General features: G+C 41.3%; 2 protein-coding genes across 2 annotated transcripts; both read left to right on the top strand.

Moving 5' to 3' along the window:
- The first annotated feature begins 256 nt into the window (after window positions 1-256).
- Window positions 257-9478, top strand: fam189b (family with sequence similarity 189 member B). The gene is made up of 15 exons (XM_080308316.1): window positions 257-388; window positions 631-900; window positions 994-1050; window positions 1457-1564; window positions 1699-1812; window positions 1913-2020; window positions 2959-3119; window positions 3244-3343; window positions 3422-3494; window positions 6270-6567; window positions 6664-7001; window positions 7083-7124; window positions 8563-8738; window positions 8844-8984; window positions 9072-9478. The coding sequence occupies exons 2-15, from the start codon at window positions 667-669 to the stop codon at window positions 9324-9326; spliced, it is 2205 nt and encodes a 734-aa protein (XP_080164442.1). The 5' UTR covers window positions 257-388; window positions 631-666; the 3' UTR covers window positions 9327-9478.
- A 3081-nt stretch (window positions 9479-12559) lies between these two features.
- fdps (farnesyl diphosphate synthase (farnesyl pyrophosphate synthetase, dimethylallyltranstransferase, geranyltranstransferase)) lies at window positions 12560-17252 on the top strand. The gene is made up of 10 exons (XM_026185719.2): window positions 12560-12754; window positions 13195-13347; window positions 13433-13573; window positions 14046-14126; window positions 14251-14373; window positions 15000-15088; window positions 15171-15243; window positions 15330-15407; window positions 15531-15665; window positions 16626-17252. The coding sequence occupies exons 1-10, from the start codon at window positions 12752-12754 to the stop codon at window positions 16824-16826; spliced, it is 1077 nt and encodes a 358-aa protein (XP_026041504.2). The 5' UTR covers window positions 12560-12751; the 3' UTR covers window positions 16827-17252.
- Window positions 17253-18398: the final 1146 nt, after the last annotated feature.

An 18398-nucleotide genomic window follows, 5' to 3' on the forward strand; every position in this document is an offset into this window, starting at 1 on the left:
GACTGGACGCACGGACTGACCCCCACATGCCGCCTCTGCTGGGAGTAAAACTACAAGCGAACAGCTGCTATCTCTGAGATGCTTTAGAATTTGCGGCCTGCTCGGGTCTCCAGTTACCGCAATGCCACGGGCTAGAGGAGGGAGAGAGGGACGAGAGGAGGTGGAGAGGAGGAAGCAGCAAAAAGCAAATGAGTAATAATAGCAATAATGTGAAGATTTAAAAGGAAAACGAATTGCCCAGTTTGCCTGTTAGCGTTATAATCAAAGAATGGCTGGGCAGCAGAATGGCGTAGACTGTACTATATAAGCTACATTGGCTTCTGAACTGAGTGGGGTGAAAGAGACGCTGTGTGGACTTAAAAGTATAAAAGCTGAAACATCAGATGAGGTGAGTATGGTGCCTGCGACTGTGTGGTAGCAGCTCATTTTTTCAACTTTCTGCTGACAAAGTTATTGGACTCACTGGCTGGACTACAGTGTGCACCATGGGACATTGCGCAGAACCTGCCAGTGGAGAATTTGGTGCATAACTGTGACAGAGCAGAGCTCTGAAGCCAGCATTTATGTCTCTCTCTCTCCTGCTCTCCTGTGCTTCTGCCCACACAACTTGTCTTATGAACCCGCTGTAAGCGTAAACCCTTTCCCTGCCTCCTCCACAAGCCAAACATGCCTTCACCTTCAGACTCTAGCAGCGTGGCTTCAGCCTCTGGGTCCCGGGGTTGGTCAGACAGCCGCAGGGGCATGTCTGGCCGGGGGCCTGGTGGAGCCCGACTGCTCCTTTACCTGGGGCTCTGCCACCTGGGCTTGGGAGCAATGGTCCTGGCCTTCTCTTTCACCAGCATGGCCTTCACCACCACTCCCCGCGTAAGGCAGTCCTGTCCATTCTGGGCTGGTTTCTTTGTAAGTGTAACTCGTACTGAAAACAAACAACAGTATGTTACAGCAGATATACTAAAGGAGGTATTTCATGGTGCACATGCTTTTTGTTTCCAGGTGGTGGCATCGGGGATTGTTGGAATAATCTCATGGAGGAGACCTCTGACGCTGGTGGTATGTGTAGCACATTGCATCAAATCTTTCTGAGAATTTCAAACTTTTCATCCTTTTTGGCATAAAAGTGGGAGTTTAAAATGTGCATTCTTACATAACTGATAATTGAGGGTCTTTGTACTGGGGTGTTTTGTCACTATGTGGTTTAAACAATTCTATATCTGCATGAAAAAATCTATCATATTTTATATTTTGATTACACTGTGCACATGAAGTAAAACACTTAGCAGGCTTAAGATTTCAGTGCATTCAGGACAGAAAACAGGACCAGGATCTAAAACAGGCACTTTCATTGAACATGTTCTTTACTCTGGTTGAAAGCATCTTGAACCATGAGATATCCTGCTGTGGTCTTTGGTTGAATGCCACACTCTAACTCAAACGTCATCTCTGTGTATCTCCACAGGTGTCACTGTTTATGCTGCTGTCTGCAGTGTGTGTGATACTCAGTCTAGCTGGCTCAATGCTGTCCTGTCAGAATGCACAGATGGTCAAGTCCATGCTCACCTGCCAGGTACAGTGAGCAATATTATGCAAGCTTCGTCTTCTACCTTCATGCTTAGATGCATGGAAAACGTGACAGGAATAGCTGCAAATATCCACTTTTGGTCTACCGATTAGTGCTTTACACCAATCCAATGTGTTTAGGTGGAAAATGGTCTGTGTGTGTGCTGTGCACGCACAGACCCCTGCTCCACAGATGAGGAAAAGCTGGTCCTCAACCAGGATAATGGGTGCCACTCAGTCAGAAAACAGCTGAAGGTAGGTAGAATATTTTTTGACCACACTGGAAATCCATTTTCCACATAAAAGATTACATAAACCAAGATTTTGTTTTCTTTTGAATGCATCGTCTATACAGGACCTTTTGTTCAGTGCGTGTGGTCTCAGCATTCTCTCCACCATCATTTGTACCCTGTCCACCGTGACCTGCAGTATCCACATATTCTCCCTGGACCTCCTGCACCTGGTAGGAACAGATTCAGCACATTTTACATTTAAAATGTGGACCCTGCAAATGTGCTGGACTGCTGCCTTAAGAGATTAGAAAATATATAGTGCTGTGAAGAAGCATTTGCTCCCTTCCTGATTTCTTTTCTTGCATATTTGTCACACTTACCTGTTTCTGATTTTGAAAAATGTTTAAACATTTAGATAAAGATAACTCAAACAAATACAAAATTCAGTTTTTAAATGATTTATTAAGGGAATAAAACGTCCAAACCCACCTGGCCCTCTATGAAAAAGTAATTGCCTGAAACCTAATAACTGGTTGTGCCACCATTGGCAGCAAGAACCGCAATCAACAGTTTGCAGTAATAGGCAATGAGTTTTTCAAACTCGCCATCAGACCCAACTGTTCTTTGCAGAAATGTTTTAATTCACCCACACTGGAGGTTTTTCCAGCATGCACAGCCTGTTTAAGATAAGTCCTGTTTAAGTCTTGACTTTGACTAGGCAACTCCAAAACCTTAATTTTGTCATTTTTAGCCATTCAAAGATGGACATTAAGGTGTGTTTTGGATCATTGTGCTCCTGCATAAGCCAAGTGTGATTGAGTTTCAGGGCATGAAATGATGGTTAGACATTGTCCTTCAGGATTTTCTGATAGAGAGCAGAGTTCATGGTTCATTCAGCTAAGGCAAGTCGTCCAAATACTGCAGCAAATTTTTCACGTAGGGCAGGTAGGTTTGCATATTTTTTTCCCTTAATAACAGAATTCATCCTTTAAAAACTGCATTTTGTATTTACTCAGGTTATCTTTGTCTAATTTTAAAATTTGTTTGCTGATCTGAAACATGTAAGTGTGACAAATATGCCAAAAAATAAGAGATCAGAAAGATAGAAGATACTTTTCCACAACACTGTATCTTTTAAAGATGTACCCAATTTTTTATTCCTGTCCAGCTGGCCCCACATCGCTCTCGGTCTGTCAACCCAGAATGCACCACTCCTCAGGATGCCTTCCTGACCAACATCATGGACTTTGAGGAGTTTGTTCCACCCATCCCTCCACCCCCCTATTATCCTCCTGAGTACACCTGCAGCTCTGAGACAGATGCTCAGAGGTACTAAACATGCACTTAAAATGCATCAATATCACTTGTGTTCGACGTTTAGTAGCCATTCACTTACATGATTAGGCTACATTTTGTAAAACCAAATGATTGATATTTTTGAATTCACATTTAGCATCACCTATAATGGCTCCATGGAGAGCCCCGTTCCCCTCTACCCCACTGACTGCCCTCCTCCTTATGAAGCTGTGATGGGACAGAGAGCTGCCAGTCAGGTAAGTATGTGTGTACTTGTATGCGTTTGTGTGATGGACTTAGTGAGAAGCTGATCTTTGTCTTTTGTGACTATCAAGGCCACAGTGTTTGACCCCCACGGCACTGAGCTGTCTGGAGAGAGAGGAACTTCCACCGCCTTCAGTGGAGAAGGTTAGCTAATGGAATATATGTTTTATGGAGCCATTTGCATTTGGAATATTAAAAAACAACTATTATTAAAAAATTATTAGAAAAAGTTACTAAAAATCAACATAATTATCATTTTAAAAACTAGTTCCAAACTTGAAGGGGTACTTCACTCCCAAACCAAATATACAGATTTTTATTTAGCCTTGTGTAGGCGAAGAGGGTGGGGGACGGTAACAATTGGATCCGGGTTGAAATGAAAAGAACGCCAGGCAGAGGTATTTAACACAAAATAAATCTTTATTATAATCAATTAACTCAATATTCATATAAACAGTAACAACAAAAAGAGACAGCAACGCTGCTTTAATGATAAATCAGACAGTCCAACCCAAAGAGATGGTGACCACTTCAACAAAGAAAACAACTATAAGGCTTCAACAGAAAAAGACAGCAACGCTGCTATTAGCAATTACTAGGCAGGCCAAACAAAATAATGGAGGCCACCGACACTTAAGGAAAACCACTGCTCAGTTAAGAGCTACTCACAAAGAGCCACACACAGCAGGCCTTTTCCACACCTAGACCAGTATCACACACTGACCAGCACAGAGGGGAAAACCACCAGAAGTCTCTCCCACATCCACACTGCTCTCCTCCAGCTTATATCACCTCTGAGGGTAATTGGTGGTCAACAAGGGCAAATGAGCAGCAGGTGTGTCCTAAAGGAGAAGGCAGGGACAGAGAGAGACAAGGGGAGGGGCAAGAAAGAAGGAGGAGGAAAGGGAGAGGACAACACCACGCCCACACACTCCCACGTCCTCACAGGATGTAACACCTTGCTTACATGATTGTAAAAAGACCAAAACATTAATACACATATTTTAATTAAAGCAATTTTCAAGCCATACAAGGTAGCATTTTAATATAGGTGTTACTAATCATATTAATAATACTCTGTTCTAAACCGGTACACAAACAGATGATTTAGGTACACCAGTGTTAACCTGCTATTAAAAAATATGACTGGTGTGAACTCTGTCTATCTTTTTCTTTTTTTGTTCGTCATAATTTCAGAAATGGGACAGTACTGTTGTTATGACATTACATAATTTTTGGGTTGTTTTTTTCTTTTCTTCCATTTTTTGTTCCTTTGTACACTGCAAGCCAAGTGCCATCTAGTGCAATTCAACAGAAAGGTCGACATCTCTACAGCCACAAGATGGACAGATACTTTTTTTAAACTACATGCTAGAGTAAAGAAAGAAATAAAAATAAAAATAAAGTGTGGTTAATTTTATATTGGATTAAACACAAGTGTTAAACCTCATCTGCCAGTGACTTTTTTCAAATGTCAGCAATGTACTAAAATCAGTATTCACTGACAGTAAATATATTGAATTAATCAGATCTATATTTCAAATTAAGACAAACTGAAAATGAAACATAAAGCAGTGTGTAAAAGTCTTGCACCACCTCTCATTTCTTTATATTTTGCTCCAAGGAGCCACATATTGTCTCTTTTTTTTTCAGTGATCATAAGGAATATTTCTCCAGGCTTTCTGAAGTTCTTGCAAAGTGTTTATTTGAGGATTGGTTCCTTTGCCACTTATTTTCAATCTAGTTTCTACCTGACCATTTTCAGATTAATGTTTATTTATGGGGTAAGGGTTAAGGTTATGCTTATCATGCCTCTTAAGACTGACCATTCAGGCATGAAAAGCCTCCTAATTCAAGGGATGAACTAGTGTTGTATCTGCACATAACAGAGAACTTAACAAAGAATCCATTTTTAACTGTGTCTTTAGACACTTTGTTATTAACAGCCTGACACAAAAAAACTGATCATTTGTTCACACAATATTTTTCCACCAACAAGGTGATTCCCAAAGAGAAGTGAAGCCTCATCAGAAATGGTCTCAGTGGAAGTCTGGCTGTCAAGAAGTCATTGTTAAGCAAGGGAAACAGGGACAAAAGGCTGAGGTATGCCAAGTTACACAAGAACTGGACAGAAAATCAGTGGCATTAGGTCTTATTGAGTGATGAATCCAAATGTGAAGTCGTTGGTTCAAATCATCAATAATATGTACAGAGGAGGTTGGGTACAATGATCTACAGCTGCCTGTAAATTATGGTTGAAGCTCTGCGATGGTTTGGAGCTGCAGTTCAGCCACAGGTGTTGGTGATCTTCCCAAAACTAATGAAAATATGATCACACAGAAGTACCCTAGAATTTTGATCCACCATGCAACACCAACTGGAAACTTCTGATTGGTAACGGCTCATTCTCCAGCATGACAATGATCTCAAACACACTGCCAATGGAGTGAAACCACACCTGGATAGAAAAACACACAAGGGAACACTCAATTGCAGGCTGACCTCCTCAGAGCCCAGAACTCAACATTACTGAAGCAGTTTGGGATCATCTCAACAGTAAATGGATCAAAAGGCAGCCAACAGCCAAAGAAGAGCTTTGAATGTCCCTCAAAAATCCTAGAACTATTCCTGAACACTACTTAAATAAATGCCAAGAAAGCTCACATAAAAAGATTTCAGGCTATGTTGAAGAAGTAAGGTGGTCATATCAAATTTTCGCTTTCAAGCTCATTAAAACTCCACAAACTCTGTGCAGTGTTGTACAACAGAAAACAAAAAAGCATTAAGTCATAATTTTTACTGACAATATTATTGCTGAGGTATAGTAAGGAGTTTTCTTAGATTACTTAAAAAGTCCTATAAATGAAATCAAAATGTAACATTTTCCCTACATAATAAAGGATTACCTTTTTTTCTTAGTGTCTATGGACAGTGGATCTCTGTTAATGTCAGAGATTGTGGACATCCCTGATGATTCCTCCCCCTCTGAGGACTCCTGCCTCTTGGAGGTTGGGCTGAGAAACCAAGGGGAGAGGCGTAACAGGAACGCTAGTGAGGGTGGAGACGGAGGAGATGGTAGGGAGTATATCAACTTAGGTGGCCCACCGTGTCAAACACCAGAGAGTCCTCTGGCAGGAGGGCCGAGATCCAGGCGATTCCTCAGAGGAGAGCGGTCCAACTCCTGCTCCTCACCCAGCACAGCCACCACCACATACAGGTGAGTGCAAACGTCCGATGCCAGGTTAAAATCAGAAGTTGAAACTGCAAACACATGCCAACATATGTTTTGGCATTTTCCGGTTTTGTCATCCAGGTCTCCAGTGTTGCGGCGCCAGACCATCCTGGCTAGTAGCTGTTCCCAGCTGGAAGCAGTAGGGAGTTGCACCTCTCAACACCAATCCTCGATCCCAGAGATTCGAGTTCGCCCCTCCACCCCTTCAGTCCAAGGAGCCATCCCAGCCTCTTCTGCTCCCCTTACCTCATCCTCCTCTGCTACCAGTGAGCAACCCCATCCGCACCAACCCCTGTGTCTTCACCGGAGAGCTGGGAAGAATGAAAGAGATGGAGAGAATGTACAAAAAGACCGGGAAGGCTTCCTACGCCTTGTGAGGTCACACAGTGAGCCAGGTCTGGGCTCCTCAACTGAGAGAGGTAAGTCAGACACCAACGTAAACACATGTCTTAAACTAGCTTTATAGATCCCATAACCTGTCTGAACTTACATTTCTCTAGTTGACTTTGGCTCTGGAAGCAGCAAGGCATCTATAGACACAGGTAAGAGCTCACTCCTATGGACCTTAAAGATGAGATAAACTTTATCAGGCAGTGTGATGTACAAATGTTCTTAGTTAAAGAGCTGAACCTTTGCTGCATTTCATCACCACCTCTGTCATCCTTTCTTCCTCTTTACTTGAGATTGTCTAATTAGAAGGAGAAACCCCAAAAGAGATCATGTCTCAGTTGTTTTGATCAGACATAGCTCAGCTCATTTACCGCTAATTGCCCTCATTCATCAAAGCCTCTTAGCAACGACTGGAAACGTACGCTTCAGAGGAGACATGGAGATCCAGCCCCATGTGCACGTGATTTATGAAACTTTTCCAGAACATCAAAATTAGCAGTGATTTGATTACATATTGATAAATGACATCACTTTGTGGAAACAGTAATGTGCCTTCTTATCTGCATTTTCTTTTTCAAAGGACAGACCCCAATGGATGGATGCTCAAGCAGCAAAGTCATGGATACAGTACGTCATGGAAAAATGCAATAATCCATGATTATCCATGATACAGGCCTTAATGTCACTATCACAGGCATAAGGTTTTAGGTAGCCTAATTTATTATGGGAGATTATTCCATCAGACACACTAAATAGTATGCTCTTTACTGTCTAGTCAGGGGGACAGTCTGGTACATTCTGTAATACCATGCAGCACTTCCTACAGTCTATATACACTATACCTCTTTGAATCATCAGCAGCAATATTTGTGTTTTTGCAGCTGTTTCATCTGCTTTTTTATTCAGCAAAAGTCAGAATGTTTGTAATTTAGCTGTTAAATTTCAGCTATGTCTACCTGTATGTTGTTTCCCTCACTTCCAACCTTTCTAAGTATATGTTAAGGTTGTTTTTCACCATTTTGTTTTTCTATCAGCTCAGGACTTTTTGGTTTGCAATTTTGTCTTGGACTCGGCCTACATCTTTATTTATATAGATTATACAGCAAGAATAAAAATATCAACACATATTGTACTGTAATGTGGAGGGATCTACAGTTTTCCTGTGGCATCTCCCCAATCAGACTGCAACTACTATATACTGCTGCAGTCACATTTTTTTTCTGTCTGCTGGTTGGGTGAAATTAGCTGAATGTCTAGAGTGAACAAAGATCCATATTTTAAATCAAGTAAATGGGCCTGCCCCTGGCAACTTTTCTAAGGTGTACCTTGCCTTTTGCCCTATGACAGCTGGGATTGGATGGGAGGATGGATAGATAGATAATTTATTCATACTTAGCCCCCTGCAGATCAGCATTATGCAAGTTGCTATAATGGTCTGCACAGCTCTGTGCCTGTGTCTGTTTTTTAAGGATATTTTTGACTTGGCATTGGGCTTGTTTTGTCACACAGACCTGGCAACTCTGCTGCTGGATCAGCTAAAAGGATATTATAGCTCTGCATGTAACATTTTCTTTTTCTTCTTATGCAAAGGCCCATCCTCTGAAGCGTGTCTGTTGCCCCGCACTTCTGTGCCTCCGGTTGCTGCTCTGCCCAGAAAAGGCAGCATCAAATTAGCAGCCACGGGGGTGCAGGTCCCCTCCAAACCTGCACCCACTTCACCGTTACGTTTACCTAAAGACTGCCACCGTTCTCTCGGAGACCTTAAGGCAAGTCAAAAAAAATTCTTGAAGGAAGTTACAGGAGCAGTAAGGTGGCAAATATGAACGGCTGTGCAGTCTGCTCATTCTCTGATCTCCTTGTGTTTCCGTCAGGTCACTCGGGTTCTGGTGGCTCGCTTCTTGCAGCGCTCCAAACGTAACCTGGCACCCCCATCTGAGCATGCTGGCAGCGCAGGGCAGGGACCTAAGAGAAGGAGTGGAGCTGAGGGTGCCAACCACTTGCCCTTGGAGCAGGTATAAAAAGAAGTCCTGATTACGCTGTTATGTCACTTTGCAGCAAACCTTCTGCCCTTTCTCACAACTTCATAAAAATATCTTCAGGTGTTGCGAACGCCTTGGAGCACAAGCCGCGGACAAGCCAACCATCATTCCCATCATCCTCATCGACGCGGACATCACCATTCCCACAGTGACAGTCGTCACAACCGACACTACAGCAGCCGGGCGCCTGAAGGGATCCACCTGCGCAGCTGTGGAGATTTAAGCTTCTCCTCCTCAGCGTCACTGCGTCGATTAGTGACACCTCATGCACCACATGGGTCATCGGGAGCTCTCTACTCAGAGTCTGCACTGTGAAAAGAAGAGGAGAGTGAAGGAGGGGTGGAGGAGGAAAATAGGTGCCACGCAAGATGACAAGGCTGTAGGGGGAAATATCTAGAAGCCTATTGAGATATTATTCCCTCCTTTGTCTCTTATTCACTTCCGTTTCTTGGAGCAAGCTGTGCAAATGGCCTTACTTAGTGGTGCTCTTTATCATGTGAACAACATCTTAGAGCTCCCTCACAGATCAACAGCAGTGCAGTGCTCTGTAGATGTTTATTTCTGATGGGCTCTCTTTAGAGAACCTATTGGCCAAGATCAACCTACCAGAAGCATCTTTTCTGCCACACCAATGAGCTCCTAACTCTGACTGGAAATGGAACTCAACTAGCATTCAGATTTACTTACACTTACTTTTAATCTCAGTCTGTTACACAATGGGTTGCAATATGCTTCTGGCCCTTTTGTACATTGCTATTCATTCACGGGATCGCTCAGGTGAAGTGATCAAGGAAAGCTCTTACTTTGTCTTCCATTGATTAAACAAAATGCATCATCATATAGTCAGCTGAGTACAATGTAAGATAAACAGACAACACATGAGAAATGCTTTCACATTACTGAGTTGCTAATTTTGTGTTTTTCTAATTCAGTCACACTTTTTCCACCTACACGATGGCCTTCGAAAAATAAGGCAGCCAGCATTCAGACACTGACATTAGTGCACGCCACAGACACAGGCTCAGCCTGTGAAATGTACTCTCTGTGGGTGGCCCCTGGACACGGTCATTTCATTTGCTCGTGCGCATGTTTTGCTACAACCGGCGATACAGCAGAAACCTTGTGCATTGAATCCTGACTGTCTGTGTAATTAAGTAACATGTCCTTCAGAATGTCTTTATCTGCATGTTTTGACTATGCTTCCTTTTTTTTCCTCCCCTTGCACCCAAGACCTGTGATAGTCGGCAGTTACAATGTATTTGTTTTAATAGCTAGCTCTAAGGACAAGGATCTGCAGCGCTCCCACGGGCTCCAAACATGCCTCTGTATCCAATTTGATTTTAATCGAGTTTCAATATGTGACACTGGCTAAAGCAGCTTGATCCTGTAAGATAAATAGGTGTAACTTGTACTCCGATGATATGAAGAGTCTCTCGCAGTAAATGTACAGATGAATTGATTAAGTGGTCAGGCTTCACAAAATGTGTTAGCACATGTCCCTGTGGACTCTACGGGTTGCTGATGGTTAGTTGAATGACAAAACAAAAAGAAAATCTTCCAGATACTCTCATGACAGGGAATTTATGATGGGTCTGGCAGCTCTGGGTACTGAATTTTGAAGTGTAATAATATATTTGTATCAGATTGGATTTCTTTTTTTCTTTAGAAAGACTTTCTGGTGTGCTCACCAAGTGATGATACTGAATACGTATCAGTAAAGGCACATTTTGGATACACTCATACGTATGTATCTAAGTTTAAAGATTTACACACATACACACTTACAGGCACATGCATACACCTATAAAGGCACTGAGCTGTGTTTCTACCTCCTGTCTTGCATAAAACATAATTTATTTCAAGAAATGTATATCTGTATTGCAGGCTTAACAGGACAGAGCCTTGAGATCTGAACAATAAATGTAATCTAAGTATGACACCTATTCCAGATTTTAAATGCAGTGTCAATGTATTTCATGAAATGAAATAAATGATAGACAAAATGCAGTGTTGTGCAAAAGTCTTCAGCAACTCCTCATTTATTTAGATTTTGCTAGTAAACTGTAAAGTAGCTTCAGTGTTTTATTGAAATATATGCAAACATAAATGGAAATACAGTGTATAAGGTCAATTTTAAGCAGCTATTATTTAGCTAATATTAAATGTACAACAGCGCCAGAACTCTCTTAGGCAAGATTTCTTATAATTTCTTATGTAGTCTTGAAGGATTGTTGTCCATGCTTCTAGAAGTACAATCAAATCTTTTCTTTGGGTGTTGGCTGCTTTTTCATTTAATTCTCTATCAACATAAAGCCACGGCTCTGAGGAGGCCAGTCCATGACTAATCATGTGTGTGTTTTTTTATCCAGGTATGCTTGTAATGCATTGGCAGTGTATTTGGTTTCACTGTCGTGCTGAAAAAAATAAGTTTTTAACCAAATCAGATACTTTCCAAATGGTATTGAATGTTGGATCAAAAGACCTGTTTTCCAGATTCAGCTTAAGAAATAAGAACAAATTGTGTTTTTTTCCAAGAGACTGCAAGTAACAAAGAGCCTCAAGATACAATTTAAAACTGTTTCTTTGCCAAGTTGTCTGGTATGTGTAGACACAACATTGGTTCATCTCATGCATTAGGTGCATTTTTATGCTTGAATTCTGTCAGATTAAATTGGATTAACAAACAATAAAATAAAGTAATATTTATGGTAAATGGCCTGTATTTATATAGCGCTTTACTAGTCCCTAAGGACCCCAAGGCGCTTTACATATCCAGTCATTCACCCATTCACACACACATTCACACAGTGGTGATGGCAAGCTACATTGTAGCCACAGCCACCCTGGGGCGCACTGACAGAGGCGAGGCTGCCGGACACTGGCGCCACCGGGCCCTCTGACCACCACCAGTAGGCAACGGGTGAAGTGTCTTGCCCAAGGACACAACGACCGAGAATGTCCAAGCCGGGGCTCGAACCGGCAACCTTCCAATTACAAGGCGAACTCCCAACTCTTGAGCCACAATCGCCCACTTATAATAATAATAATCTCAAAATGGCAAGATACAATGACTGGACTGAAAATTAATGAAAAGGTGGTCAATGTCCAAGGAAAAACAAACCTTTAAAAAAGCTTCAGCTATTGCTCAAGATCACTTTAAAAAATTACTTGCTCCATGCAAGCAAAATAGAAAGAAATGAGGAGTGGCTCAAGACACTGTAAAATACCTGTGTTGTATATAAGTACAAACTAGGATATAATATATTATTTTAAAAATACAGTATAGAAATTATCTATGTACTGAATAGGATCATATAATTTTCTTATATACTGTATACTACTGTGTACTATAATACAGTATAGAAATTTCTTCATTTGCTTTATCATACTCCTCTCTCCACTCTTGCCACCCCACTTAAGCTCCGCCTCTTCTCAAGTCCTATTGGTTAGCCATTGTGAAAGCCCATCCTGGTTCGATGCACCAAACCAATGAAACCCCTTAATGTCAAATGGAGCCTTTTAAAATCTCCGCCCATATTTAACCACTCGCAAGGAACACTGGGACATTTAGTTCGACTGCGGTGTAATAAAACAGACAGCAGCGTGATAGCAAACTACAGTCTGATATCCTGGTTTTAGGAGACGTTCACAGACTCCAGTTTGACAAGACTGAGAAAGTGAAGACCGGCATTTTATACTGTATTACATCGTGCAGTCTGGGATTACAGGGCGGCGTTATTATGGTGAGTAAAGGCATTTGTATGAATAAGAAACATTTTCATTCGTTATGTTATAACTAGCCTAGAAGGCAGAGTGAATGAAGGAAAACGATGTAAGCTAAAGTCAGCAAACGCTTCTTTTCATGATAACGGAACTAGCTAGCTAATAATAGTTTCTCTTTAGCTTAATCCACTCTGCCGGATAGACCATTGCCTAGTAGTGTTAAAGTAACCTGGTAGTGTTACAGTCACCTGGTTGATCCTCATCTGGAGCAACCATGTGATTTACCTTTACCTATAGAAACGTTTGTTACTGGTCGGCACAATTGCACGGTTGAAGGGTAATGAGACGCTTGCTGAGCTGGGTCTCCAGTGCCCATAAAATTATCCGGACCGTTTGGCTGACCGTGTCCCCCCTCGGGCCAAGAAACACCTCTCACCTGCTGTGCATCTCGTCTTTGCAGGGAGACAGAGTTTGCAATGGGACGCACAACAAGAAGGCTCTGCTTTCAGACCCTCAGCTGTTTGAAGACCAGTTTGAGGAGCTCGTCACAGAGCTCACAGAGAGAGACTTTACAGATCCCGTGCTGGCAGACGCATTGAAAAGACTGAGAGAGGTAAGTATGTATGACTGGTCTCTTTTTTTCCATTTAGCAGAGGGGGACAATGATATGTAGATGTTCATATGTGTTTTTGTTTGAGGTTTTGGTATACAACACTCCTGGAGGAAAGAGGAACCGAGGCCTTTCTGTGATTGGCTCACTCAGGGAGCTTGTCCCGCCCTCCCAGCTTACCCAGGACACCGTGCAGCGGGCTCTGTTGGTCGGCTGGTGCATTGAACTGGTGAGGGTTTGGTATGGCGTGCTAAATTAAAAGTCTGACCGTATTTCATTAATTTTTTACCCATTAAAAGTCAGTGTCGGTCACAGGTGATTTTAATTCTGTTCCAACCTAATTAAGCATTAAGATGTTAAGCTGCTTTAAAAGATTGCACTACATAGTTATGACCTCCTTTAAAGTCTGCAATCTTCAGTAGGGGCTTGGGACCACAATAAGCAGTACAAACAATATCATTACTACTTTAACCAGTAACTTTACACTATCCTCATCTGCAATCATGTTTAATCGTGATTTATCTTTAATCATTGTTGAGGCTGGATTTTACTAAATTGACAGGAAGGTAGCTGGAATATGCAGGTTGTGTGTCTTTAAAACTTTCTCTCACGAGCAGACTCTTGACTGTAGCTTTTAACACTTTGCACAAGTGCTACGTTTTCTAATTTAGGTGTTGCCGCTGTGTGTCTGATACTTGCAGCTTCAAGCGTTTTTCCTCGTGGCAGATGACATCATGGATGGATCTGTCACTCGGAGAGGGCAACCCTGCTGGTACAAGAAGGTGAGACTTAATATATTCCAGAAAAGGAGACTAGTATGAGTTTGTGCTGTGGTTATTTTCCCACTTCCCTCTGGTTACCTATATAAATCCTACCTATTGGTTTGCTTGTTTTTGTTTTTTTTAGGATGGTATAGGTCTGGATGCCATTAATGATTCCTTTCTGTTAGAGGGGTCAATCTACAGACTGCTTCGCAGATATTGCAGAGATCAGCCCTACTATATTCACCTCCTGGAGCTGTTCAACGAAGTGAGTCTTCTTGGCTGAAAGTGTGCTTGTGCATCTGGCAGCAAATTCATCACTTCGTTCGTAAAATGTATGCAGTAACGGCTCTTAAAAGCCAACTGAGAGACTGCTGAAGAGGTTATGACTGTGGTTACGCATGATTTCACTCAAATGTCCAGCTTGAGCAATATATTATTGCTTAGTTAAATCCGGCTCAACACTTAGTCATCTTCAGCATTGTCCACTGTCCACAAACTACTCCTCAGAAAATGCAAAACATCCTTCAATCCATTTTCTTTACCGCTTATCCCGTTCGTGGCAGTGGGGAGGTGGCTGGAGCCTTTCCCAGCTGCCATAGAGGGAAGAGAAAAAATGTCCTTTACAACATTTTCCTCAAGCCAACACTGTCATCTTGCTGATGTGTGTTTTGTTCAGCCAACCAATTTAATCAGCCTGCATATTTAGATTGTCATACAAACTAACCACAAAATTTTCAACACAGTTTCCTAATTCTTTAATTAAAATCTCTCAAATTATTCATCAGCTGTCAAAACATTTGCTTATTAAGTGACCGAACAGTTATTTCAGAAACTCAAGTACTTGTGAGTTTTTACTTACCTTGTGTGTTTTCTTCTTTCTTTTCCCCTCAGGTCACTTTCCAGACAGAACTCGGTCAGGCTCTGGATCTCATGACTGCTCCACCCAGACAAATTGACCTCAACAGATTCACCATCGAAAGGTCAGAAGGGGAGAGAGTGTTGAAAGATGAGTGTTGTTTATTGCAATAAGTATTTATTTCTTTTTCTTTTTTTGTCTTTAAGGTATAAAGCAATCGTAAAATACAAGACTGCCTTTTATTCATTTTACCTCCCAGTGGCAGCTGCGATGTATATGGTGAGTGTGTCAACTTCATGTTGCATAAAAATGGAGGTAAAATAATACAGCTTTAAAACACTCTTTGTACCTTTTTTCTTTTCCAGGCAGGAATCAACAGTGAAGAAGAGCACAGCAACGCCAAGCACATCTTACTTGAGATGGGGGAGTTCTTTCAAATACAAGTAGCTACTTTTCCTCATCATTGACCTTCATAGCATAATATTTCCCATTCGTTAGCTGCACGTGTTGCATAATACGCTGCTGACTATTCTGTTTTAATGACCATCTGATGTATTCTGTCACAGGATGATTACTTGGACTGTTACGGTGACCCTGCTGTGACAGGAAAGATTGGCACAGACATTCAGGACAACAAATGCAGCTGGCTGGTTGTGACAGCCTTGGAAATCATGACTCCTAAGCAGAGAGAAGAACTAGAGGTTGGGCCTCATTAAATAAATGCTTCTCTTCTGATCACGTAAAATTTATAAATATGTGGCAGAGTTGGGTTGCCACTGTGTAGAATTTTCATTTTGATGATGCTTAGCTGTACGTGCTCTTGTTTTTTATCCTTTAAATGTGCATTTGTATGGTTGTTAGTTTTAAAACTTTTCGTTTTTAAATCAACTGATATAATGAGCAAAATAATAATATTAACCGTATTAATACATTATGTTGCAGAGAAAGTAGCAATCTCTCTATCTAGCCCTGTCCCTTACATTCTTGTAATATTACTTTGTAATTAAGGGGGGGATTTTGAGTTAACATAGCATCTCATCTAGAGAGAATTTTCATACGGACAAGAGAGTAACCACTGTTTGTGTATACTGTCGTTAGACTCTGCAGTAGGATAGAATAAACATCTAGATCTGCTGCCGGGGTAGCTTCATTATTCATGTCAGCTGGTTGCAGAAATTAGTCCTTGGCATCGCCAGATGTTGCTAGGGCCTCAGTCACATGCCATAGAGACCAGTCAACGGTTACACTCTATTGTCTGCTTGTTGTACAACAAGTTGAGATACATCCAACTACAACAAACTACACAGCAACTTGATTTAGTGCTGGCAGTTATGCAGCTCTATGCTCTAAAGCTCGCATTGCTGGCTTGCGTCTTCTATAAGAAATCAATACTAGTTTCTGGTGGAGTAGTGGTTCAGCTCTGTTTGCGTCATATGATATAAAATTGCTAATCTTACCCTTAACTTTTCTTACTAGCAGATATTCAATGTTCTGGGCATCCAGAAAATTCCCCTGACGTATGTGATCATTGGTACAGTTTAAGTCGGTATTAAAACGTCTACACCTTTAATTCTTTGACGTTCATCTGTTCCCACCTTGTTTAGACTCATGACTAGAGTCATTTGTTAGTGTTAACAAGTTCATTTTGATCTCCTCCTCAGGGATGTTATGGACAACATGATGAAGCCAGTGTGGAAAAGGTCAAAGCACTGTACAACAGCCTGCAGATGCCATCATTGTACCAAAAATATGAAGAGGAAAGCTACCAGCGCCTCCAGAAACTCATCGCCAGCCACGCACAAAACCTTCCTCACTCTGTTTTCCTCAATTTTGCCCAAAAAATCTACAAGAGAAACAAGTGAGAGGGCTTGCTGCTTTGTAGAAAATATGTTAACAGCATCAAATACACAAGTCTGGTGACTCTTATGAATACGCACAAGCAGGTCCTCACTTATTTAAATAAAGTGTTTCAGACTTCAGCAGTGTAACTCAGTCAGGACTTTGTTTAATAGACGATGTCCTCTGTCAGAGGAATCTGACTGATAGAAGGATAACTTTGGAGTGAATCACAAAGGGTCTGATTTAACTTCAGTGTGCCTGAACTGAGGAACACATGAGAGGGATGATGGATTAATGTTTTTTTGATTGCATAATAAATGGGTGAATGCTGATGGCAGAGGACAGATGATGAAAACTGACAAACTGTTCCATATGTTTTATAGTGTTTAAAGTCCGTACTAGCCAAGAATTTATTGCTTTTAATAAATAATATATAGTGTATGAACAAACATGGTTGTGTACATTTCATCTTTTTGTGTGGTGGTATGTTGTTTAAAGAGACAGGATTTTTTTTTTTTTTAGCACAGCTTTTCCAAACATCCTGGTTTTATTTTGTATGCTTGCGTTATTTTACTTTCCTCACACAAATCAAAATTATTAACCACCATGATGCTAATAGTCAATGGTGTGTCCAATTTGCAGCCTGTAGTCAGTTCTAGTTTTCACAAAGCCTCACATACATCTGAGCAATCTCAGCCCAGCTCTCAAGCTCCTCCAGATTTGATGGTCTTCCCGACAGATTTACAAAGTCAGGGCTTTGTGCAGACCAGTCTTTAATGTTCACTTTGGCCATCTGGAAGCAGTTCTTCAACAGAGGCAACAAATGTTTTAAGTCACTGTCACCTTGGAAAACAAAGCGATGACTGCTTGAGGTTTTCTTCCAGAATCTTCACATATCCTTATTTCTTTGTGATTCCTTCCACTTTCATGAGATTCCCAATTCCAAATGCACTGAAGCATCCCCACCATGATGTACCCCCAATACGGGTGTTCTTTGGGTTGTATTTCTCTCCCTTCTTTCTCCAAACATAAGCAGCATCCCTGCTCTAGATTCAGCTCATCTGAGGAAAGCACTCAGCATATTTAGCATACTTTAGTCTGACTTCAAAATTTCTCGCAGTTTTTCTTTCCAGAGTGTTTGAAATCTTTTGCTTCCTACGTCTACGAGACTTGGTCTGTATTGTGTGGCTCCCTTTGAATTTCTTGATGATACTTCTCACTCCAGTTCTTGACACTTGGATATGCTGTGATACTGTTTTATATCCATCTACTGCTTTATCAGCATGAATAAGTCTTTTTCTCGACTCATAACTGATATCTTCTGTTTTTGGCATGATTTTTACTCAAGTGACGACTCAAACCCTTGCTGACATTTTTATACTGTGTTTAAATTGGAGGATAACCGTCAGCTTGAGCTTTGAGCACTACAAAATAATAGCATGTCATTGCACAGCAGTGGTTCATGATATAGCTCAATAAAAAGATCCGTTTTTCAGCGGGCTAATAATTTTGGTCATGGTATTTGTTTCTGAAATAATTTTGTTATTATGTACAAATAGAAATAATTGTGTGTGTGTGTGTGTGTGTGTGTGTGT

The sequence above is a fragment of the Astatotilapia calliptera genome, chromosome 11 (assembly GCF_964374335.1).
Source record: "Astatotilapia calliptera chromosome 11, fAstCal68.1, whole genome shotgun sequence".
NCBI classification, from domain to species: domain Eukaryota; kingdom Metazoa; phylum Chordata; class Actinopteri; order Cichliformes; family Cichlidae; genus Astatotilapia; species Astatotilapia calliptera.

Coding starts and splice junctions, on each gene's coding strand:
- fam189b (XM_080308316.1), top strand. CDS start 667: ATGCCTTCACCTTCAGACTCTAGCAGCGTGGCTTCAGCCTCTGGGTCC. Junction 6,568..6,663: donor ACAGCCACCACCACATACAG/GTGAGTGCAAAC, acceptor TTTGTCATCCAG/GTCTCCAGTGTTGCGGCGCC. Junction 8,739..8,843: donor GTTCTCTCGGAGACCTTAAG/GCAAGTCAAAAA, acceptor TGTTTCCGTCAG/GTCACTCGGGTTCTGGTGGC.
- fdps (XM_026185719.2), top strand. Junction 14,127..14,250: donor AACCCTGCTGGTACAAGAAG/GTGAGACTTAAT, acceptor TGTTTTTTTTAG/GATGGTATAGGTCTGGATGC. Junction 15,089..15,170: donor AACAGATTCACCATCGAAAG/GTCAGAAGGGGA, acceptor TTTGTCTTTAAG/GTATAAAGCAATCGTAAAAT.